This window comes from Protopterus annectens, chromosome 12.part0 (genome assembly GCF_019279795.1).
Source record: "Protopterus annectens isolate FY-2018-M chromosome 12.part0, PAN1.0, whole genome shotgun sequence".
Lineage (NCBI taxonomy): Eukaryota > Metazoa > Chordata > Ceratodontiformes > Protopteridae > Protopterus > Protopterus annectens.
The window spans coordinates 1012795048-1012821547 of record NC_056746.1 but is presented as its reverse complement, the minus strand read 5'-3'; the positions used below and the strand labels follow the sequence as shown (position 1 = coordinate 1012821547).

Here is a 26500-nt window from a genome sequence, read left to right as displayed (position 1 = left end):
AGACTCCTTGCCCAGCATGGGAAGAAGTTGCTGTAGAGTGACCATCTTGAATTTTGGTACGAGTAGAAATGTGTTTAGGATGGATAGGTCCAAAATAGGTCTCCAATCTTTTCCCTTCCTTGGTACCAGAAATAGCCTGGAATAAAAACCTTGACCTTGTTCGTGCGTAGGTACCTCTTGAATAGCTTTCATGTTTATGAGATCTGTAATTTGCCTTTGTGCCTCTGCCCTTTGATTGTGTGACAGGTTTGGCATGCCTCATTTTTGGAAGGGTGTGAAAATGGAATTTGTATCCTCTGTTTATAATGTCCAGGATCCATTTGTCCTTTGTGACAATATGCCAATTTTTTGAAAATAATGCCAGCTTTCCTCCTAAGGGGGCTGCCATTTGAGACTTGGTTGGCATGCAAAGGGGAAAGTCATTGGGTTTGCTTTCTGAAAGATTGCGAGTTATCCTCACCACCTCTTTGTGTAGGAGCTTGCCATTGTCTGCCTCTAAACGATCCTTGGGATTGTCCTCTGCCCCTCGGGCGCCTGTATCTGCCTCTTTGGGATCTGTCTGTGGCAGGAAAGGACCAGTTTTTGGAAGGCCAATTTCTACTAAAACGTGGGGATTGTACCTGTAGAAAATCTCACAGTTTGCATTGATTTAGCCTTTTCCTCCATTTTCCTTAATACCTCCTCAGCATTAGCACCAAATAGTACATCCTTTTGAAGAGGGGCGTCTAGTAATTTAGCTTTGACATGATCAGGCAAGGCTTGTTCCTTGAGCCAGACATGCCTACGTATGACTGATCCAGTAACAGCAACTCTACATGAGGCCTCTAGAGCATCAAAACCACATTGTAAGGTATGCTTACCCACTTGTTCTGCACTATGCATCAAATCCTGCAACTCCTTCAAGTCTGGTTGTTCAGGTTGTGACATTTTACTTTTCAATTGTGATAACAAAAACTGTTGGTATTTTAGCATATGGAACTGACAGTTTAAGGCCCTCATGGTTAAGGTAGCCAAGGTATATACCTTTTTTCCCCAGCTTTCTAAAGATCTGGAATCTCTCTCGGAAGGTAATGGATTTTTAGCAATGGAGGCCTTAACTCCCTTGGGGCCCTGTGAGATGGTTTCTGGGTCAGCAGCATGGCTTTTGTATAGAAATTGGTGCGAGTCAGGAACCCTGTAGTACCCGTCAGGCTTAACTGGAGCTGGAGGTAGAGAGTCCGGGTTAAGGCAGGCCTCAGAGTAAACATCATCTAGGATGTCCAAGACAGGAGGTATAGCCAGAGGCCTGTGCTGAGGTAGCAAGAGAAATTCCCTAAGCCTTTTCTTGGAATCTGAATAATCTTGGCCTTCCCAGTGGAAGTTTTCCCTTAAGGTATGCAAAGTTTCCCCAAATGAGTAATCCTCGGGGGGGGGGGGGGATACAGAAGGGATGGACTCCTCCGCATCAGAATCTTCAAAAGGGGAGTAAGAATGTTCCTGATCATCAGAGTGCTCTGAAATAATGGAGCCCTGATCAGAGGAGGGGGAATCTTCCACCACTCTGGGCCTTTTGTCCGGTGGGGGCTGAGAACCTCTGATAAAAGAGTAATTAAATCCTCAGCCATTTTAAGCATCTGTTTCTTAGGCATTGGGCCTGGAGATGGGCCCTGTGTAGCTGGTTTCTTAGAGTGCATGGTTGCTTTAGACTTAGTGAAAGCCTTGATGGAGAAAGAAGAGGAAGGTCTGAAGACACCTTGAGTGGAGGTGGACCTGTCCACATTCTGAGTTTCAACGCCAAGAGTGGCTTCGGTATCTGTAGTCGGGGTGTGGGCCGAGGAGCCTGTGACCTCGGGCACAGGAGACACAGTCAAAGAAGTGTCGTTGGTAGTCAGGGGCGTAGGCACCTCGCAGAGAACCGGAGCACGTGTAGTCGGCTTTGGCGTGGTGTCGGTAGAGGCCGCTGTCCTAGTGTGTCGGTCCTTATCTTTGCGTTTTTTTAGACAAAACTGGAGTCGGTGTATCCGACGACATAATATAGTTAAATGCTTTCCCAAAATAATGCTGGGTGAACTCCGCCCGACACTTAAATGGTGCGTTTGTTGAATGTAGCACAAAAACGACAGACCGAGACATCGTGGTCTGGGCCTAAACAAGGTATGCAGAGGGAATGGAAATCCTTATGCGGTATTTGCTTCCCCACAAGAAATACAATTAACTTTGTCTGACATCGGTCTGAGGCAAGAAAAGTTTCCCCAATGGGGTACTTGGCTTTTAAGAAGACTTCGGTTTCCAAATTTTCGTAATCTCAGGAGCTGGCCGACCGGCACTTGCGAACTGCTTCTGCTTCGGGCACCGCGCGGCAAGAAAGACTGAAGAAAATGGCGTCGGCTGGTTCCTTTATACCCCCGTCGCACTGACGTCAGGGAAGAAGTGACGACAACCGACGCCGGACCTAGACTTTGGAATTCGGCCGACCGAGGACCCGCCTGACGGCAGGAGAATCAGTTATGACTGCAGCTGTATGCACGATGAACATCAATACTAAACCACCACCAAATTAGCGCCTTGGCCAAAGCCTTCAAAAGTGAAACTCAACTCATCATAACTAAAAACCTAACTATTCCTCCATTAATTGGGAACCTTACACAAGGCTAAACTTGCACAAAAATTTAGACTAAATGCCCTGGAACAAACAGTGCACCACCCCACTAGGGACTCTTTCTAGACCTGGTCCTCACCAATAGGAGTGACTAAAGCAACATCTCAAGTGTAGGGCCTGCACAGGTTAAAATCAGACCATGAAGTAGCAATAGCACCCGAACTCCCCAAAGGAGAAATCAGGCTAAACAAAACTTCACCAAAGCTAACTACACCCTCCTAAGGGATGGTACAATAGACTTCCAAGCTCCAGTTTCCAGAGATGGCATTAACTGCTACACTAAAGGTATACACGAATGCCCTGTACACTTGCACAAATGTATAGACACAACCACACCTGAAAGAATTAAAGCAAGAGCCTCTAGAAAAATATCCTGGCAGATGCCTAGCATTAACCAATTACATTACAATAAGCAAAAGCTGCTGCACCAAAGTCAGAACCCAGAACGGGAAGAGTACCCTCCTCAACCTAAACAAGCAACTATGAGAAAAAATTTAGCAACCATAGCAAATAACCTTAAGGCCTTCTTCAGATACAGCCGCATCTTAAAAGGTAAGATTCAGATAGGTGCTGAAGTAATTGTGGATGGTATAGCGTACACTGACCCTGCGGAAATTGCAAACCTGCTAACAGATTTGGTGAAAACTTCACTCCCATATCTCCCCCACCAAGCATACCACAAACCAGGTCTTCAACATGATATCCTCCCAGCATCTTCAAGGAGCAAGTCATCACTCCTCTTTCCAAGACTAAGAACACAGCCTCCATGGGACCAGATGGCATTCCGGGCTGCATTCTTTATGTTCTTAAGAGCTAGCTTCTCCATTAGGCACACTAGGCAACCACAGCTAGAGTACTGGCTTTGTCCCCACTGAATGGAAAACAGTGACTGTTATTCCCCTCTCAAGTGCAGCTCAGCAAAAGACCTGGGTAACTATAGAGCCATAAGCTTAACAAGCCTCATCTGTAAGGACATGGGACAAATCATCAAGTATCTTAAATAATATACAAGTGACCTTTAAACCCTAGATCTGTCCAAGTTTGTTTTTGTCAATGGTAGGTCATGCCTGCTAAGCTTGGTGGACTTTGAGAATGCGACCAGAGCTACAGACGAAGGCAAAACTGTGCACACAGCCCATCATGACTTGGCCAAGGTGTCTGATAATTCCACGGCGTCTGACAATCCCACACTCATGCATCATTGACAAACTAACCCAGTTGAATATCAATTCCTACGTTGTCAGGTGGGTTGCAAACTGGCTCACAGACAGCACTCAAGTGGAAGACTTCACCTCTACTAGCAAACATGGCACAAGTGGGGTCCCCACAAGGGTCAGTGCTGGGTCCCCTCATTTGGCATACATGTCTCTGAAGTCCAGCCCAAAACAGGGGCTGTGGCTAACTAGGTTTGTGGCTGACCGCAAATTAGGTTCCATCACTGCATCCCCTAGTGATGTCAGCATTCAAAGGGGGGGCTTACACACAGACCAATAACTCGTGCCAAAGCCACGGTCTTAAACTAAACGCCAAAAAAATGCACCATCATTCCCTTTGGTAAAAACAATGTCCCTGCTGATTATAAAAAAAAAAAAAAAAAAAAAAAAATACCCTGGTGAGTATAAAAAAATATCCTAAGCATCAATTATGTAGTGAGACCAAGAACACAAGTAGGCTGTGACTTCAACCACAATGTACTGTGGCGAGGAAGGTATTCTACGTTGCTCACCTGATTAGCAAAGGCATTGCCTCAAGAGGTTACAACTCCCCCGTACTTATTCCTCATCAGGCCTACTACTGAATATGATTCTCCCTTTGGCATGTGCCACAATACAAACTGATGACCGATTTTAACAATTGGCCTAGTTTCTGGTATTCTAAGTGAGTGCAATATTTGTCAGCATAGGAGATGCTTTGCAAGGGACGGGTCTGCACCTGTCCTCTCTAGGCTTTTAAATATTAGCTAAAATATTGCCCTACCCTATAGTGACTATTTTTAGGCAATGCCAAAATGAAAGCACCTCTGACAGCAAATCAAAACCAAAAAGTCTAAAAAGGTATTGCTACTCAATCCTAAGGAGGATAGAAAAAAACTTCACTACCTACACATGCTCTCCTCACCCTAGAGGATACTGATGACTATGTGGTCACTGAGACATGGTTTAAAACCAGACAGCACACCGGCAGTACATGGCTACAATGCCTTCCACATTTAGACCACCTACTACACAGAAAGGGCCTAAAGATGGATGTGTCTCTATTCACAGTGAAAATAAAAATAGCTTCAAGGCTGATCAAACATGACAATGCACTTGAGCTTCTCCATGTTCAAATTACCACAAGCAAAATCCCATACTACTTCCTTGCAAGCTACATATACTTGTCTAGGACTCAGAAAACCCATAACATATTAAACGTCAAGGAAGACAGCAATCCAAACTACTAACAAATTGCCAGAAAACACCAGGAAGGACCCTGATGACCAGAGACTGTAGAGTCAAATATACAGACCAGATACACAAATTTGACCTAGGTTTCGTCTTTATTATACAGACTTCTTCAGAATATGAACACATTTAACCACTCCATTGATGTTATATTCACTCATACACTACAACAATACAACTAATACATCCCACCCCTTCAATTACCCTATCAGACAAAGCTCAATCTAACAGGCATATCCTAAATCTAACTTCATTAACCCTTCGAAGTAAAAAAACTATACTTTCAATCCATCTACACAATATTGTGTTACATATCAAAATGTTCATAAATATAAAATCAGAAACTAGCTCGCAGTCAGCCCAGGCAGTCAGCAAACAAATAGTATAAAAAGCAGTCGCGTCTCTTCAGACCCTGGTTCCTGGGATATCAAATCCAAATCAAGTATAAATTCACTCTCGATTTAAAACACAAAGTAGCAGTTTTATTCAGGTACACAATTGGCAAGCGCTTTCGCTATCAAGCTTCATCAAGCCTATAACAGTCAAATCTAAAATGAGGCTTATATAAAAAAATTCAAAAAATGTCAATCAACACAATTAATCAATTAGTGAAATAGCCCCTTAAAGGCATCCGCTTCATAAGACATTTCATGAATCAACAAAAATTGAACAGATAACATTTTAAAATTCAACCATATCTAAACATATATACACACATTTTATACATATATATATATATATATATATATATATATATATATATATATATATATATATATATATATATAATATATATTTATATATATATACATATATATATATATATATATATATATATATATATATATACACACACATACATATACACACACACACACACACACACACACACACACACACACACACACACATATACACACACACAAAAAACAATTATATATGCATATATATATATATACATAAAAAAGGACATATATCACTTACTTAAGGTTACGAGTCCTATTCATCAAAATCACACTATATCTATTTTCTGTGTCTCCTGTTTTTAAGGGCAGGTCCAAGAGGAACCCTATCATTGAGACCTGGGGGGGGATGTGTGCTTGTGTTTTTATAATCCATTTTGTCTCAGCATCTTCAGTATAATTCCTAACATCACCTCCTCTCATACTAGGTGTATTCACATGCAGCACTGAAAATAGAAACCTGTGCGTACTATCATTCTGTAAGACATGTTTAGATAATGCATTAACTTTAGATCTAACACGAAATTGATATAAGTGTTCTCTTATTCTTTCTTTCAACATCCTATCAGTTTTGCCGATATAAAATGATCGGCAGGATACACAGCTAGCAATATATACTACATGTCTAGTACTGCAGTTAGCGTTAATTTTGATAGAAAACACTTGCCCAGTGTTAGGATGTATAAAGACATTAATATCATTAATATAAATACAATAATTGCACTTGTAACAAGGTAGTGTACCTACAAGACTTAAATTATTTCCATTGTGTTTTGTTTATAAGAAGAGAAAGAACCTGCATAGGTTATTGTGTTTTACGAACAATAAACAAGATGGAAATAATTTAAGTCTTGAAGGTACACTTGCCAATTGTGTACCTGAATAAAACTGCTACATTGTGTTTTAAATAGAGAGTGAATTTATACTTCATTTGGATTTGATATCCCAGGAACCAGGGTCTGAAGAGACGCGACTGCTTTTTATACTATTTGTTTGCTGACTGCCTGGGGTGACTGCGAGCTAGTTTCTGATTTTATTTTTATGAACCGTTTTTTTTCTGCTCGCAGTCTTTAACCAATACGTAGTATTTTTGTTTATAATTTTCGTTTGTTACATATCAAAATGTGTTAAATATACAAAATGTAAATGTAAAATAAACATTTTCATATACAAAATCAACTAAACACTGTTTGACACCCAATGTTCTTAAATTACATAAAATAATATAATGTCTAAAAACAATAATAGTTAATCATATAAAAAATATAAAATTAACTTTCACGAATTTTGTTAAGAAATTTAAAAAATTCTTTCTGGAAAACACCATTCCATAACAATAAGAAATAAAAAACTTTCTTAAAATCTTTTTATAAATAACATTTTCAACCCAAGATGCGTTTTAATTTTAATAGGGTTAATATGATTATGCTATCATTTAATTCCTGGAAATACTGTAGCATTTAATGCCAACTGCCATCTCATTTCACAAATATCAAGATGCACATCCAATACTGCACCCTGACCATCCTTTTTTATTTGCTGTATTACACAAAATCTAAATCTGTGCTCTGGGTGTTGCTCTATGTGCCTAACTAGGGCATTGGTATTTTTCATGTGCCTAATATCCAGGATGTGTTCGCTAACTCTATCCCTGAACATCCTACAGGTTTTCCCTATATAAATGGCCGGACAACCTTCACATTTAGCCATATATACAGCATTTTTAACATGACAATCAAAATGGCCATGTATACCAATAACCTCTCCCTCAATAATAATTTTATCACCTGTAACAAGAATATATTTACAAACACACTACATCTACCACACCTAAAATTCCCTTTACCCCTGTGTGAATTAACATTCTCCCAACTGGAGTTTGCAGCTGACTCAAGCAATTGTTTAAAAGACTTCCCTTTCCTATTTAAGATTTTTGGGGGGTTGTTCAATTTTCTCCATACGTTACTATCCAATTTTAATAACTTCCAATTTCTATTATTCCCACTATGTGATCCACGTCATAATTGTATGTAGTGATAAAATAAAACGTTTCCCAGTCTGATCAAACAGCTTATACACCTCATCTATCATTTCGGCATTACCGACATTAACATCAGTTTCATTTTTTGTTATTTTTACTTCTCCAATAACTGTATATACTTGCCCCCCCCCCCCCCCCATCGTGGTAATCATGGGTTAAAATTGCCTTATAAACACCACTAAACCTCTTACATTTCACTTCCTCCATAATGGAATCACACAGTTCAACAGGATATCCACTATTAATGAACATACCTTTAATGAACGCCATTTCTTTTAGACAATCTTGACTTTCGCTTACCATTCTGGCTGCCCTAACCATTTGTCCTTTTACTATCGCTTTTTTCTGATGGTTAGGGTGCCAGCTCTGGTAAGAATTGGAAAAGGTAGGCTTTCTGTATATACCAGAAACCAGACATTTTTCCACATGATTGACCTTCAATTTTACATCTAAATATGAAATTTCCTCACTACTATATTCATAGGTGAACCTAAAAAATTGTACTGTACAATTAATATAATCTATAAAGGCCTTCATGACCTCAATTGGCCCATCCCATACCACAAATATGTCATCCAAAAAAACTGGTGTATTGTTGTATATACTTCATATATTCACTGGTGAAAACATACTCTTGTTCCCAGTAGGCCATAATGTAATTCGCATAAATAGGAGCACACGCAGCTCCCATTGCTACTCCAGTTTTTTTGTTTGTAATACTGGCCCTCAAAATAAATATAGTTGTTCTTCAATACAACTTCCATTAAGGTAACAAAATATTTATACGGTCCTGTTCCTATACACCAGTTTTATATAATTGTTGCTCTAACCACTGCAACCCTATTACATTTGGAATGACCGAAAATAAATTACACAATCGTTAACACTGTGTGGTCAATAATTTGAACTACCTTTAATTTATTCAAAAACTCCCAGGAGTCCTTAGTTATGTATCTAAACACTTTCAAACCTCCTTGCAGGTCATAATCCAAGACTTTACTGAAAGTTTTTCCCCTCTTCCCATCAACAATTGGCCTAAATTGAATGTTGTCCAAACCTTTGTGCAATTTTGGTATACCAAAAATGCTACTGACCTTAGGAAATTATTTGCCAGGAAATAATGCTCTGTTTCATCAATCTGTCCCTGCATTAATAAATCATCAATTAATATATCTACTTTTTGGTATGCAATATGTACCTGGTTAATGCAACTTTCCTCATAGGTCAGTAGCTAATAGTGGATATCCTGTTGAACTGTGTGATTCCATTATGGAGGAAGTGAAATGTAAGAGGTTTAGTGGTGTTTATAAGGCAATTTTAACCCATGATTACCACGATGGGGGGGGGGTTACAAGAGTGGGCATTTAAAGTGAAAAAATTGGGGACAACATACAGAGAAAAGAAATAAAATCTAAGACAGCATGCAGAGAAAAAATGGTCTCAATAAAAAGACAGAAGTAAGGAAGATCAAGGTAAAAATAAAGATAAGGATAAACAGAAAAATGAAGACAATATAGAAGAAGGTTCTGAAATAAGTGAAGAGGAAAATATAAATTGGAAAATAGTGAAATGTAAAAAAGAATTTTACTGGCAAAAGAATAAGACAGAAAAAGGAAGTGAGATAAAGGAAATGGAAAATGCAAATGAAATAAATACTTAAACTTACATAATTTCTGGCTACAACATATGCAATGACATCAGTACGTGTAAACAGAAAAAGCATCTTAAATTGATGAGTTACACATATCAAAGCAATATTGGAAAACATAAGATCAACACAAGAGAAATTACAAGCAAAGAAAATTTGGGGAGGAGATAGAACATGGGACCTAGAAAAAGAACTATGCTCTGGCATGGTTGTACTTTGCAGGAAAATCAGTGAAATTACTGAATGTAACCTTGGTAATGAGGGGAAGATGATGTGCCTATGTTACACGTTAAAATTCAGGTTACGTGGTAATTAATGTTAATACTGTATTAATGGAAGTGTGATTTGAAAGAAACGAGAGGGGAAATAAGTATAAAATTCAGCAATTTAAAGATTTTTAGTATAGTTGAGGTGTACACAAGACAAAAAGATTACTATAATCACAAGGTAATATAGCTGAGAGAGGGACACTTGTAACAGGCTTTTCCAGAGGACTCAAATATGGCTAGAGATGCAGGAAAATCGTGTGTGTATCAGACTGGAAAAGAAGAATAAATGAGAAATTATGAAATGAAAGTGGAAAGAAATAAGTACGCAATGATGGAAAGTTCAGATTTCTACTAAAGTGTTATAAAAATTGGATAAAAGTGGTGGCTAGCTTTTAAAAATAAAAAAAACGAATGGCTGTCAGATGTAGCAAAAGCAGACAAATTATAAAATATGTATAGATGCTATAAAGAATTTGAAATGGAATGAGAGAATATGTGAAAGAATGAAATTTATATCAAAACACGAGAAAGTTAAAAAGAATTATTTAAGCAAAAAATATTACAAATTGAAAGAGGAGGGATCAACTTAGTTGAACAAAGAGAATACTAGTATAACGAAAGATGGAGTCAACGATCATATCGGAACAAATTATGACTATCGTAATAAGTTATGGGGTCCCCCATTTCTGAATCAGAAGGTTGAAGGTGCTGATCTCCAATTGCCACTCATGTGGGTCTAGGAGATTTCTGCTCAAGTAGTCTGCCAGTAAGTTTTGTTTGCCTGGCAAGAATTGAGCTTGCAGATGGATTTGAATGTCCAAGGTCGTGTTCCACAGGGCCATAGCTAGCCTGCAGAGTGGGTAGGAATGGGTTCCCCCCTGATGTTAATGTACCACTTAACTGTGGTGGTGTCTGTTTTTATTAGCAGTTGTCCTGGAAAGATTAGGGATCTGAAAGCTGTCAGTGCATTCTGTACAGTTAGCATCTCTTTTTGGTTGATGTGCAGATGAAATTGACTTGGGCTCCAGTTACCCTGAAAACATTTTCCATCCATGAGTGCCCCCCAGGCATAGTCGGATGCATTCGTGGTTAGGGTGTGGGCGGCTTGGGGTTGAATAAATGGCAGTCCCTTGTTGTGGTTGCATGCTTCTGCCCACCAGAGGAACTCTGTCCTTAGGCAGGGTATGATCGGAATGACTTTTCCAGGTCCTAAAGATTGAAGTACCATTGGAGTTTCCTCATATGCTGTCTTGCACATGGAATCAGAAGTACACATGAGGCCATGAACCCTAGGGCTTGCAGTACTTTTCTTGCAGATAGACTACTTCAAACAAATGGCCACCAGAACCCAGCTGTCAGGCAGACATGTTTTCCGGAGGTGAGGAATGCCATCTAGGAAGTTGTGCCCAAGCTTGCTCCCAGGAATATAATCTTTTGACTGGGTACCGGTTTTGATTTCTTTTCGTTGATGGTGTACCCCAAGGAGGACAGAAGGCTTTTCAAATGTCAGGCACTGTAGCAGCAAATTCCTGACTGTCTGCCTGAATCAGGCAGTCGTAAGTACAGGTAAATTTGGATATTTCTCTACCTGCAGTATGCAATGGCTGGAGCCAGACATTTTGTGAATACTCTGAGTGCAGTAGATAAGCCAAAGGAAAGGGCAGAGAGCTGATAATGCATAGACCTTGCTCTGAAACGTAGATGCTTCCTGCACGATTCCCTTATAGGGATATGCAGATAGGCTTCCAAGTCTAGGGTGACTAACCAGGCATCCTTGGCTAGCATAGGAAGACGCTGTTGCAGGGAAAGCATTTTAAATTTTGGTACCACCAGGAAGGTGTTGAAAACAGAAAGATCCAGGACTGGGTGTCAAGGGCCCTCTTTCCTGGGTACCAGGAAGTGTCTGGAGTAGAATCTTCGACTCCTCTGTTCTACTGGAACCAGGTGAATAGCTCTGATATTGAGCAGGGAAAGTACTTAGTTTTGAGCCTCTGCCCACTGGTTTGGATGAAGGCCTGGAAACCTGCTTGGGGTTGGCAGTGAATGGAAGTAAAGTTTGTACCTCTGGGATACAATGTTGAGGACCCACCGGTCCCGAGTGATGGACATCCAGTTTTTTGCATGAAGGGCAAGTTTTCCTCCTAGGGGCACAAGCAGTTGGACAGGGCTGGGGAGTGGAGTAAAGAAGTTAGTGTGACTTTTCCATAAGGAGGTGGCTTACCACTCCCTGCTTTAAGGGTGGGGGCACTCCATTGCTTCGATCTCTGCATACCCTGAGACTGTAGTCTGGGTGGGTCCATTTCCCCTGGGTCTGGTTTGAGAAGGCCTGGAGGGGGCTGCAAAGGACCAATGTTTGGAAGGGCAATGCCTACTGAATCTAGGGGGTTGCACTTGTAAGAATTCTTTAACAGTCTGCATAGTCTTCGCTTTTTCTTCCATCTTTTTAAGAACCTCTTCTGCTTTGGTGCCAAACAAACAGTCCTTATTCAAAGAAGCATCTAGTAACTCTGATTTGACATGGTCTGGCATGGTTTGCTCCTTCAGCCAAGCATGTCTTCTCAGTAGAGCCAGTGACAGCTGCCCGGCAAGAAGCTTCTAGGGTGTCAAAAATCCACACTGCAAAGTATGCTTGCTGACTTGGATTGCAGAGTGCATAAGCTCCTGCAATTCTTTATCTTCTGCACAGTCTGAAAATGTTGCCACTTTTTGTTTAATAAGTTCCATAATATGTTGCTGGTACTTCAGCATGTGAAACTAACAATTCAATGCCCTAACAGCAAGAGTTGCACAGGTATACATCTTCTTACCCCATCTGTTCAAAGCTCTGGAATCCCTGTCCGAAGGGGTGGGATTCTTGGCTGAAGTAGCCTTGATACCTTTAAGCCCCTGGGAAAGGATCTCTGGGTCAGCAGTAGGATTCTTGAAAAGAAATTTGTTGAGTGTCAGGTACGCTGTAGTACCCATCTGGTTTCCTAGAGGCATGAAGTAAAGTGTCAGGAGTTGGACATCCACAACATCCAGGACAGGTGGTATTGCTAAGGGCCTGTGTTGTGGCAACTCTAGAAATTATCTGAGTTTCTTTTTGGACTGAGGATAGTCTTGGCATTCCCAGTGGAAATGCTCTTGTAAGGCATGCAAGGTTTCACACCAAAAGAAAAATCTGAATCCTCATAAGCAGATAAGGGCATGTCTTTATAATCAGAAATTTCAGTCTCATCAGACTCCTGGTCTGTAGAAGCTGAAGGGGACTGGAATGTCTCTTAGCAGGGGGAGGCCGACTTCACCTAATCAGAGTAATAAGGTCTTCAGCCATTCTAATCATTTGTTTTTGTGGCATGGGAGCAGGTGCATGCGCTTTGGTCGTCAGTTCTCTAAGCGCAGTGCGTACTCTGGGCCTAAGAAACTTTGGTTAAAAAAAGAAGTAGTCTGTGTCTAACATCTGTTGAGCAAATAACTGCCTCAGAAGCTGGTGCCTGCGGCTCCGGACCCATACAAGGTAGATACATCCACAGGTTCCACAGATGAACAGTCTCGTGGCATACTGGACTCCGAATGGGTGTCAGTAGAGGCCTGAGAATCCACTGAAGGGGGCATCAGGGGCTGTGAAAACACATCACCGAGTACCGGCGGACTGGCGACTAGCTTAACGGAAGCGCCATTGGCAGTTTTGGACCTATGCATTCCATCTTTATCTTTTTTCGGAATATCGGTAGTTGGATGGCTTACCGAAGACATTTCAGAATATGGAGATAGAGAGCGAAAGAATTTAGCGACAAAGAGCCCGACGACGAATGGTTCTGGCATTAAATAAGACACAAAACAGACAAAGGACGTCATGGTCTGGGCCTAAACAGGTGACGTAGTAAGAATGAAAATCTCTGTGAGGTATTTGCTTTCCACAGGCAAAATAATTGTTAACTTTTTCTGACATCGGTTAGAGCAAGAAAAAAGGATCCCCAACAGGGTACTTTAGAAGACTTCAGGATTATTAAATTCGTAAATGAAAATTCAGGCAGCGGCCGACCGGCACTTGCTAACTGTTTCTGCTTCGGGTTTCTCGGCAAGAAAGACTGATGCAATGGCGTCGGCTGCTTGTTTTTATACCCCTGGCGACCTGACATCAGTCCTGGAGTGACAGTATCAGATGCAGAAATACTAATAAGTCTCTGGTATTCGGGCCGACTGAGGGCTACCTGCAGGCAGATAACCCAAATGCGATGACTGCACCAGTGAAACATCAGTGAAACATGAAGAACATCTACAGAGTCCAAACAGTACCAGAAAAATTAAAAAGGGAGTTAAAACTGCCATTATTTTTCCAAGTGAAAGTTTTAAATAGCAATTAAGTCCAAGTCTACTGCATTATGTGGATTTCAGGAGAATAAGCCAGTTAAACCTTCAAGGAAACTGGCCATGAAAGAGTATTGGCATCAAAGTACTGAAATGCTACTTCTGGATGGGGTGGGAATTCTACCTGCTGTCTGCCACAGCATCAGGTCAGGCACTCAATTCGACATTATTTCCATAATGTATGCGGTAACTGTTTTAATATGGAAAACAATGACCGGAAATGTGCAAGGTACCATAACCTTGCTGTATTGTCCTCTCTTATTATAGGTGTGCTGGATCAGAATTTAGAGAAGTATACAGAAGCAAAGTACTATACTTTCTATGTCAAACATCAAAACTATTTCCAAACTAATGCAATATCCAGACAGTCATTTTAAGCATGAAGAAAGATGCGCACACCTTGTACAAATCTGTAAATACTGTATTCATAGAAAAAAAAAAAAAAAAAAAAAATTCACTCAAGTGCAGGGCTGACATGACAGTCCCATAACCTCCAGTTCAGTGTAGCTATAGTACTCTCGCTCCACCCTCACCACTGGGTAGGTGGCACTACAAGTTACAGTTCAGAAACCAAGAAATTAAAATTGGTGCTTTAAATAAGCATTAAAATCACCAGCGTATGCCCTAAAGTAACAAAGTACCTCAGTGGAGCATGAAGCTACAAAAGATAAAGCACACCCACTGAGCAGTTCCTGTTATAAAATTGCTCACTGCAAGCAAAGACTTCCACTTTCATAGCACCTGTACCAGGACTGCAATTCTTGTATTACTCAGCTGCATAGCGTTATTACACCGATTTGATGAATGTGATGGCAGAGCTGCAATCAAATCTGCATGTCTTGTCTACCAAAAGAGAGTCAAATCTGACTTTTCAGGCCTGTTCCAATTAATTTGTTGAAATTTTGAACAACGACTCTCAAAATATGAATGGTACATATTTCAAAAGCATTAACAAAAATAGTTTAGAACAAAATACATTCTCCAAAAGAACTATGCAAGGATAAGAAATTCAGAATGCAGACAAAAGCCTGCAGCATAATGCAACATATGCATGGATTTTTTCCCTCTAAGCAATGCACAACAAAAACTCAACAAAAGCTGTGTAAAAGCCACTAACAAGTACACTCTCCACCAAAACTAAGAATGCATTACTTTTCAAAACACAAGAGAGTTACTCCAGCTAACACTTACCATAATTAGCCTCTCCAGGAAGGCCATCTTCTGATCCATCTTCTGAACATACTTCACCCCTATCAGCTACTGCATTCTCTTCTGTGGTAGCAGTTGTGTCTGGCAAATTTGCACTGGTCAGTCTACCATCGGATGAAAGCGTGGGACTCGCAGTACTGCTTTTTCTGTCCTTCCTGTGAATTCTAGAATGAAGTACCAACTGATGGTATGTTCTGAAGGCTTTGTCACACTCTGAACAGTGTGTTGGTTTCTCTCTGTTCTGAGGCAACCTAGGGTCACTTTCACCATCTGCACAGTCTCCACTGGAATGCTTAGACTGGTCTTTCTTTGGACCTTCGTGTGACAGGTCAAGAGAAAGTCCATTTTTAATAGTTTCTGCTTTCACCCCACAGACTTCAGCATTACCAAACACATGACTATCTTTTACTGCAGTCCAAACTTCATTAAGTTCCTCAGAAGACAAGTCTTCTGTATCGGTATTGCCCTCATGTGTAGATTCTTTAGCTTGCCCTGGGCAAACTGCAACTTTGCCTCTAGTAGCCAGCTGCCATGCTTGGTAAGTGTTAAGAGGATCAAGCTCGGCTATCCACTTTGCAGAACTCTCCATTTTCTCTGTATCTTTTGTACAGTATGGTTTTAAGCCAAGATGGGAAAAAAACTCTACCTGTGACAAAGATTTGCTAGGATTCAAATGGTCATCCGGTGCCTTTTCTTCAACAAACAACTTTCTGCTGTGGACCTTTCTGTGTTCCATCAGAGTTTCCTTGTTTACAAACACAAAACCGCAGTCCATGCACATTTTGTATGGAGAAGAAACGCTGCTGGTAAAGTGCTCCTGTGCAACATTATTAATGGTTACAGGGCTTTCGCATTCTTGTTGACACTTCTGTTTAGTCTTCCCACTGTGTGTTCTCATATGGTTTTTGAGAAACCAAGGCTCTTTAAACCTTCTTCCACATAACTTACACCAGTAAGTAAATGAATCTTTGTGCATTTTCATGTGAGCTTCAAGATCTAAGGCTTCAGTGAAGAAATCTCCACAAACTTCACAGTTAAATTTTTCATCCTCAATGTCCCTGTTAACAGATGGTGGTGGAGAGTCTGCCTGAATTCGTTTTTTGTCAGTGGGACTAAGGAATTCTGCATCAATACACAGAACTGCTGGTTCACATACAGTTGGCCGGTGCTGGCTTACAACATGTCTACTAAGTTCTTCCTGGTGCTTAAACCAAGCATCACAAAACATGCATTCCAAAGGTAAACGTTCCTCTGCATGTATTATAATTTTCTCATTGCAGCTTTTATACGACATTGTAGTGGTTCCCACAAGAGGTGCAGGCACCCCAACACTTTCTGCTGGACATCCAGTGCTAGCTGCAGCACCATCAGGGCTCTCCATATATGCCAGTAAGGGCTGTGTTGGCATTGTACCTCTCCTGAATCTGCAGGACTCTTGCAATAAAATATTCTAGAGCCTTCTAAAAGGATTTCAAAGAAGCCTGTATGGCTTTTTTTTTAAGCTGTATGAATTCAAGATGTGAAGGCTATTCCAGTGTTAATGACTAAACCTTCATTACATACCAACACTATTGCTATATTCCTGTAAAATATTTCTGTACCTTTCCATCAATTCTTTGCTACAGCAGTATGGACCCAAAAATGCATGCATTCTCTGTAAACAGTTTCTAAATATTACTTTGTGTTTCTTTTTCAACATGTATCTCGCTAGCAATCTGAAGTAATCAATGAAAAAGTGCTGGAACTACTTGCTTCACACAGTCTTCAGTAATACGTGATCCAAGGCCAAATATCAGGAACATAACTTCTCCATCTGCATCTGCTGGAGAGAAAAAAAAAAAAAAAAAAAAAAAGTCCTATTATTCATTTGCATACGTTATGTAAGGGTTACAAAAACGAGGCATCTACAATTTCTGTAATCAAGTCTAAATATGTGGAGAGGAAGAAAAAGTTGTGTACTTAGCATAAAGCTTCATCTGTGCTGCCCAAGTTCATTCTTCCTCAACTAATGCTGACTTGGCAGTTATACTAGCTCATGGCCTCTTAACTCTCATACGTAGGTAACTAGGTTATCTGCCAGAGGGCATTTATAAGCCTAGCCAGAGTGTCGGCTTTCGCCACCCCATTGATTAATTAACTGATCCCCTGTCAAGCAGAACCAATGAAGTGATCCCAGGGGTGTATTTTCTGTTACCCATCCACTAGTCAAGGTTTCTCTTGAAGAGTGTTAGTGAGGGGCTCTGCCTGATGTAATTGGGCATTTTGTTCCAAAGCATGGGGAGTCTGACAGGAATCTATCCCTCCAGCATGTTCTATTTATTGTTGTGGCGAGGTGTAGCTCACTAGAGCGCGTGGCTTGCAGTGACGGATTTCTTTAGGTGAAGCATGTCCAATTCCGAGTTGGACATGACTTTGTACGTCAGGCAGAGATCACCTCTGAGTAAGTGATATGCCACTGAGTACAGCCGGAGTTTTTTCAGTCGGGCTGCATAGGACATGTTTGAGGCCAGTAATCCTCTTCGTGAGGTACTTTTGTGGTCTCTACAGCTGTTAGAAGTGTCTTGTGAGGTACATCCAAAATGGGGCATTGTACTTTATGATGGGTCTAATGAGTGACGAGTAGAGGGGCACTAGAACCTCTATTTCTACATGCGAACCCTTTAGTAATTAGATGGGCCACATAGGATTTCTTAACTACTTTGGCAATATGGTTGTCAAAGGAGAGATTATAATCTACCTGGGTCCCCAGATCTCTTATTACCTCTTCTGTATTAAGGGGGCTGCCATCTATGTGGTAATTCATGGGTGTTTTGTTTTTCCCAAATGGGATGACTATGCATTTTTTGGCATTTAGCTTGAGGGCATGACTTTGACACCAGGTGTCCGTCTCAATAAGGCCCTTTTGGAGGATGTCTGTCAGCCAGAGAGTCAATTACGGCTCCCAGTTTGCAGTGATCGGCGAACTTGGTTAGTCATAGTCCTCATGCGTTTGCCTGTACTTCTGAGAAGTATATGCCGAACAGTAGGGGTCCCAGGACAGAGCCTTGTGGGACACCACTTGTGACTGGTTTAGTCGGGACCTGGAGCCTGCTATTCTTACCGTGAGAGTTCCGTCTAAGCCAGTTGGCAACCCACCTCGTGACTTAAGGGTTTATGTTCAGGCTGATGAGTTCTTCTGTAATACCAGAGTGGGGAATGGTGTTGAAGGCCTTGGCAAAGTCAAGGTAGACTGTGTGAACCACCTTTCCCTAGTCTATGGCCTTGGTGACTGTCTCTAAGTCAACCAGGTTTAGTAGGCATGATCTGCCCTTAAAGCCGAACTGGGTCGGGTCAAGTGTTTGGAGGTTCCTAATGTCTTTGTTAATGAGTTCCATGATGACACGCTCCATAGCCTTGCAGACCAGGCTAGTCAGGCTTATGGGGCGATAGTTACCAGGGTCAGTTGTGGCTCCTCCTTTATGGAGAGGAATAACCACTGCTGTGCGCCATTCTGTGGGCACGTAGCCTGTGGAGAGGCAAAGGTTGAACAGCGTGTTTTGGTGGGGGGTTAGTTACTTTGTGCAAGATGCAGCCTGGGACACCATCTTGTCCCACTGACGCTGTGTTTTTGGCTTTTGAAAGGGCTGTTTTCACCTGTGCGTCTGTGATTTTGGGACACTACACTTTTCCAGAGTTGTTGTGGGCCCTTTTGGAGGCGAGTCTGCCAGGATGTTGGCAATACCAGTAGGTTCAGTATATTTTGTGCCATTTTGCACTAGTTCAGTGAATATCTGCGAGTTGCCACTTAGAATCTTAACATAGCTAAAGAAGGCTTTGTGGTTATCTTTTGAATCCTTGGCTATTTTTCTTTCAAAGTTAGCCTTGGATGATTTTATGAGGGACCTTAGTTTCTTACAGATAATGATCAGGGATGTCTTTCCTTCTTGGGAATTGCTTTTTTCCTGAACTAGTTTCGTCATCCAGTTGTATAGCCTGTTTATTGCAGGGGTCCATCAAACTGGGTTCCTTCTCTTAGAGGAGCGAATCTTGGTTTTGCTAGGGATGGCACGATCCATGCATCCTTGTAGGTGCTTATGGAGTGCATTTGTAAAGGTTTACGCATCTTGGGCAGTGTTTATCCTTTAGCGTGGGGGTGTGAAACTTACCACCTCTGTCTTAAGTAAGGTGAAGTTTGCTTAGAAAAGTTTTTTTACTGTGGTTTCCTTAGTTGGGAGTGGTGGTGGGGTGTGGACATCCAGAGTGATTAGTTTTTGGTCTGATCTAACCAGTGACGGGGTGACCTCTGGTGTGGAACACTGTCGCCCATGTTGGTGATTACCAGGTTCAATATTTTTTCAACTCTGGTTAAGGGAGTTTACCAGCTGATCCAGGGCGTGAGTTTATGTATTTCAGGAAGCGCTGGGCCTGGGAATTGGTACTCTAGTAGTTTTCCCAGTGAATGGTAGGGCAATTGAAATCACCCAATATCAGGGTGTTCGGTAGGACCTTCATGTTTTCCAGTGTCTCCAGAAAGGTGGAATGGTAGTCCTGGGTCATGGAGGGTGATCTGTAGCAGTCCACAATTTGAATTGCAGACTTTCCCGATGTTAGTTGCACATGGATGATCTCTTAAGCATCATGTTGTGTGTGGGGGTATCCTTGAATATGGAAACGCCCCCCGCATTTTGTATTTCGGTTTGGGTTCTGTGGCCGAAATGAATGGTATGAGTTGTAGCCTGGTAGTGCTGGGGTGCTCTCTGGAGCCTTAAACCAGGTTTCTGTTACATACATCGATTTTCTCCATACTGAGGCGTGCCTCGAGTGCATGCATTTTGAGGTTTAGACTTCTGGAATTGAGTAGCATTACCCTCAGTTCTTTGTTATTTGTGCTATTTACTGCATTGGGTTCGTCTTTTGAGCCTTGCCTAAAAAAGGCGCTATGGGGGTGGCAAGAGCCTTGGCCAGTATTCGAAAGCCTACGGGTCACAGGTGCAAGCAGTCTCTAGCAAAGCAGCATGGCTTGTCGAGCATGTCATCCCAGGCGGACAGACACCGGATCCCCTCTGAATGACACCAGAAACTTAGCCAACTGTTGAAATCGAGAATTTTTTCTTTATACCGTGGTATCATTCTTGGTGAGGGCAAGATGCTACTCAGGGTCAGGGTCATACTGGCCTGGGCTACGTGATCAGAGAGCTCGTCCATGTCTCTCTTCATGTAGTCCAGGGAGGTATGGCTCAGGTAATTCACACCAACATGGACAATGACAGTCATATTTGTACTTGTTCTGGAGTGACCAGAGTGCTTGTGTTATGTGGCAGATCCTGGCATTCGACAGGCAGCTAACAGTAACCTTCTCCTTATTCAGCCTAGTGAGTGGAACGTCAGTGTGCCCGACTATAGAGTCACCTATTACTAGTATGTTGGGTATGTTATTTTGCCTTAAGGGCTGTGATTGCATGGCACACTGGTTTTGTGAAGTATGTGTTTCATGGTTTGTGTTGGGGGTGGAGGTTGCTTGGATGCCTGCAGATTTTTATTTAGAGCCTCCGAGTATGTTTTCATGTATTTCTGTGGGTTTTTTTGCCGGTGCTGGTTTAAAAGGGTCTATGTAAGACTGGTGGTGTGATGCAAGTATTTCCCTTCTCCTCTTAACTCTCTGATCCAGTCTTGGTTTGAGAGAGCTTAGCCTCTAGTTTGGCTGTATAACTGCATCTCTCGCATGTATTAGTGTTTGGTGGTAGGAGGAGGGGGTTGTCTGTGTACATGAGGCAGTTGTGACATTGCCTCAAAATGCCCATGCATCTTTAATTCATTTACCTTGCTGCCCCTACACCACATCACTAAATTCAATGAGAAAAATAATCCCCAAGGGGATTAGAGAGGAAGGGAGGTTTTAAGTGGGAAAGTGGTGGGTGTGGAATTCTTCTGAAAAGCAGTTTGCTAACCAGTCACACGCACAACATATTTAAGAATTTAGAGGCAAGGGCAACACTCGGGCTTAATAGGAATGCTTACAAGTTCAAGAAGAGATGTCTGTCCTCTAAACTGGACTATCATTTGTCATGTTGATGTAAAGTAGCCATCTCACACAGATAAGTACAACAAAAATGCACTAGAACAAGAATTACATATTAAGGTAAAAAGCTCATTAATACAAGAGGATTTTTTCCTGACAATAACTGTATGAACGTGAGTAAATCTCATTACAAATTTACTTTAAAATCGTAAGGATACTCATTACTCCCAAAACATCCAGAAAGGATGTATTTAAGAAAAAAAAAAAAAAAAAAAAAGCCTGTACTACTGTACTAAAAGGGCAAACTGAAGCCTTCAATCTGTGCAGTTTTCATGCAACTACTCCCCTAGTGGCCAAATACTGTAATAAGAAATCACTCCTGTGACAATTCATTAAGTGTCCAGTATCTCTAATTGGGGAAAACTATCATAGAAAGTTACTAGGCGAATGGCTTTAGGACCCTTAGAAGCCTAGGCAAGTTGTACCTTTATTTCCATGATAAAGCACCTATCCCAGTATTTGGTGGATACAGGGGAGTGTAACTTGCCAACAGAATGGACATGTATACAAATGCATAATGCAGCCATACCTAATCTGGAGGATTTTCAGCTCACTTATAAAACATATCTTTGGTACTATGGAAGGAAATTAAAGCACTGGGTAAAAAAACTCACCTGGCCTGGCACAAGGATGACAGACTCCACAAAAAAGGCACCCCCAGCAGGGAATCAACTGAAAAAGCAAGCACTATGGAGGGACCCACACCAATGGGCAACACAACTAGTAAAATTATTTCAGGAGATTAAGTCTGGGGAGGCAGCACAGCCCATATATTGCATCTAGCCTTTTCTTCGGCCTCAGTATCAATGCCACCGGGATCAATTATACACTATATGACTTTGGGTAAAGGTGGAAGTCCCTGACAAGACAACCTACTCCATCTTCTGAAGGGACCATTCCCAAGTACATTATGATGAAAGCCCTCTGCACAAAGTGAAAAATAATTCTTCCCTGCAAATTGAACTCCTCTTCTACAAAGACTTAAGACTCAGGCAGATGTCAGAAAAACAAGAAAGAGTGGAGATAGCACCCAATAACTCTGTGGATGGGGGGTGGCTAGGCTAGCACTCTGAGAAAGGAATCTTATTCTCTGTGTGGTTAAATAAGTAGTTCATTGTCAGGTCAGGGTTCACCAGGGCACCACCACTTATGGTATTTGTATATAACCAAAGCAAGTAGAAAAGTGCAACAACGCAATTACAGCTCTTGAAGGGGCAAGACTGGGATGTTAAAAGATGGTTATCCATTACATTAAGTCATATAAAGTGCACTACCATCTAGTGTGCAGTGAGGGAAAGGGATCTCTAACTATAGCAATAATACAGAAGACTGCTCGTTGAGTGTCAGATTACATGAGAGTACAAAACGACATACTCCTTTCATACAGAAGCGGCTTTCAGGATCTTCAGAAAGGGTGTTAGGAGTTTCAGTTTAGTGCAAGTGGAGATCAAAGTCAAGTAAAACATCTTGGATCATGGCAGTTTTATACTTCACCTGCCTCCCTCTAAGGATGCAAGCTTCAGGGTGTCGGGCTTGCAGTTCTGAGCCATAGGTCATCTTCAAGAGAGAGGTGAACAGTACTTCTGCTTTAGCTGCAGACAGTAGCAGCAGAGAGATTAATGCTCCATCCTTGAAAATGTTTAAAGTAAATCTCCTGAAAGTAATGCCCATGGGGTTTTGCAATATACACCCCAAAAGCATTTTTCCCCTTTATAATATCTGTCCTGGCCACTGGCTTCTCTGGCCACAAATCACTGAATTGTTTAAGATTTGTTCAAAATGGTCCAACATGGACCAAATAAATGTGTAAAGCAAATGACTTTAAACAATTACTACCTGATCTTTCTAGTTAACTAATGGATATGACAACACAACGGTCAGAGAAGACAGACTAACATCAGCAGAGGCATAGATATCTTGTTGAGAAGTCTGTAAGATGAGAATCACGGATTTAGAGAGATCCCATGGAAAGCGAAGCAGCTGGACTGTGTGGGCTATATGAAAGCAATGCTGGATGCATGGAAAAGGATTTTCTTAGCCAAGGTCAGAAATCAAAACAGCCCACTAGATGTGCTTGCAGCAGTTACAGACTGTACTAAGTTGCAGATATCACGAGTCCTCCGCAATCAAGACTACTCTGCTGAAACTCAGCAGCAGTGGGTTAGACCAAAAATAATGTTATGCACACAACTTCTCAAATGCTTCCAAGAATCACTGAAGGAATCCATAAAGAAACTTGCAGAGATGGACACGGAGAGGAGTGAGAAAGGCTGACCAATAACATACAATTAAGTACAGCTGGGCCCCACTTACCATAACTGCAGATGATGTTCAAATAGATCAATATCACAGTACTAATCCTTGGGACTTCCTGCCATGCAGAAGCCATGAGGAACTATTGCCTCTTAATAGAAGGGTGTTAAAACGCACACACACACACACACACACACACACACACACACACACACACACACACACACACACACACACACACACACACACACACACACACACACACACACACACACACACACACACACACACACACACACACACTACTTGGTAGGTGGTTTTATTGTTAAGTATGGAGAATGAAAGGAGCAGTAACAAGTTCTTTTGTAACTGAAGCAGTGGTGTATGTAACTGAAGCAGTGGTCATTTCCTGGAGATTTGCTGTTCATGTTGTAGCAAGAAACAAATGCTATGGACAGGTTTTGAACCTCTCCCCATATGGCCTGGGTGACCAGAGCTGAACTGGGTACAAGTGCAAGCTTAGAATGTATTCCGTTGAATAATCCATCATTAATTAAAAGCAGCAAAACAGGTTTGCAAACAAGATGCAACAGACTTTGTAAGAAAATAAACCAGACCTAAAGTAGTGCCATGCAGCCTAGCAAAACTAAGAAAAGAAATGTTGAAAAATAAGATGGGTGCCCTTCAACCAGATCACTTAACATTCCTGCATACAATAGGCAAGATACTCACCATGATCACACAAAGCTTTGCAGTAACATTACAAGCAATAAGCTCATTTAATATTTTAACCAGAAAAAGAGATCTCTAGATGGCAGGACAGACTGGGCCAATATTCACCACCCTGAAGAATGCTGTCAATCAAAACAATTTGCTGCAAACCAGCCCAACAGCTAGCTAAAATGCTCTAACTGAAGCCTGTATGGCACCATGCCCACTCTTTAGTAAGACTATTTACATTTCTAAAACTTCTTCCGTTAGGTACTCCTTCCCTTCCTATGTACCCTTAAACAACTTGGTGAATTTCTGTAAAAAGAAACTTCATTTTAATGTCTGTTGCAGCTGAACAGTATACTGGTGACCACTGAGAAAGCACAGTGATCAGTATTAAGACTCTGAAATGATAATGTGTAGCTTCCTGTAGTTCATGGTTTGATTCTCTCCACTTCCATTTGCCTGCTGTATGACTGAGGAAGTCACTTAACTGGACATGCTCTGTGAAATGGCCTGGATAAGACATGTAGATCAGTGCTTCCCTGGTTATGATCAGGTGGGTTTAGATGCACAAGTTATCAGCAGAAAGTACAGTTGTGTACACTTACCATAAATGTAAATGTTAGAGTGTACTCACTGTTGCAGTCATTACATTCGGGTTATCTGCTTGCAGGTAGCCCTCAGCAAGCCTGAATACCAGAGTCTTGGATTCCTGCAACGGATGCTGTCCCTCCTATGACATCAGGGGTATAAAACATGCAGCAGACGCCATTTTTATCAGTTTTTCTTGCCCCAGATGTCAGGTGCCCCCATAAAGTGAAGCAATTATATGTTAGGTTACACCTCCAACAAAAAGCAAATACACCAGAAAGCTCAAATACACCAAACAAGAAGGAAAGGTAGAGCCAGGAGAAGACAGGGGGGCTGGAGGGAGGGTAACCAGGACTGCAACAGTGAATACACTCAAACATGTATGTTAGGAATGAGGATTTTGACAAACAGAAGGAAATTGTTAGTTCTGAGTTATTGGAGAGAGGGTATGAGTATAGTATGATTCAGAGAAATGCACTGGAGGTTGGGAAATAAAGATGCGAGGGCGAAACAGTATTTTTCGGAACCCTTGAGGAATGCTTTAGATAAAAAAACAACCAACAGTAATACATTAAAAATGTGTTTAAGACATTCTAGGGATGTGAATATGTATACTAATATCATTAATAAACACTGGAATATTTTGACAGGCGAGTAGGTTTTTAGACCCACAACCTCAATTTATTTTCAAAGATAAAAAAGCCTTAAAAGAAGGCTCTGTACAGCAAGAGAACAAGGACAATCAGGAGATCTAATAGTGACCAAACCATGTAAAAATGTTTTGTGGCTATATAATGGAATACACAATGCTTAGGCACCCTGATTCAGGAGAAACCTTTGATTTAAGGACCAATGCATCATGTGATACCTCCCAGCCACATGTCAGGTTTGTAATAAATTCTACGTTAGGAAAACAGATAGATTGCTTAGAGATGGAGCATATCTATCATTAAAGAAAAGAGTTTTAATGCTCTAGCTAAACATGTTTTAGACACTAGTGACAAACTGATTCAAATTCATGGTTATAGGGAGATGTATGAAAATAAAAGAGGGGGTGATATCAGAGCTAGAACTGAGGAAATGGGGGAGGATAACTAGGACTGAGGACTGAGCGCCAACATAGGACATGGTCTTAATGACCACGTCTCTAGAAGACCAGTATTAAAAAGCAGACCATTACGCAGGTGATTAGTATTAATCAATTGAGGTACTATATATATATATATATATATATATATATATATATATATATATATATATATATATATATATACACACACACACGCCTATACATTCTTGTGTGTGTATATATATATATATATGTATTGTATCTTTATTTTACTGGTTTTTTTTTATATAGCTTAATGATATTAGCTTATTTTAAATGTTTGCAACATTTTTATACACCTGAAGAAGCACTCTAAAAGCGTTTGTGTGTTGCATTTGTCCATTAAAGCAGTTATTTACTGTTGACCTGCTGGATGTTTATTTCAAGAATAGGGAAGAAGGAGGATAGGAGCTTGTTCTTTGCTATAGGTCAGG

The 26500-nt window shown here is 41.1% G+C and overlaps 1 protein-coding gene across 2 annotated transcripts in view; it reads right to left on the bottom strand.

Annotated features, from left to right (window-relative positions):
* ZNF217 (zinc finger protein 217) overlaps positions 1–17161 on the bottom strand; it is an 83981-nt gene extending 66820 nt beyond the window's left edge. For both annotated transcript variants that reach the window (XM_044090032.1, XM_044090033.1), the window contains exon 1: positions 15325–17161. In XM_044090032.1, coding sequence (XP_043945967.1) covers positions 15325–16750 — 1426 coding nt within the window. In that variant the 5' untranslated portion in view covers positions 16751–17161. The remainder of the gene's footprint in view (positions 1–15324) is intronic.
* Between the last annotated feature and the right edge of the window lie 9339 nt (positions 17162–26500).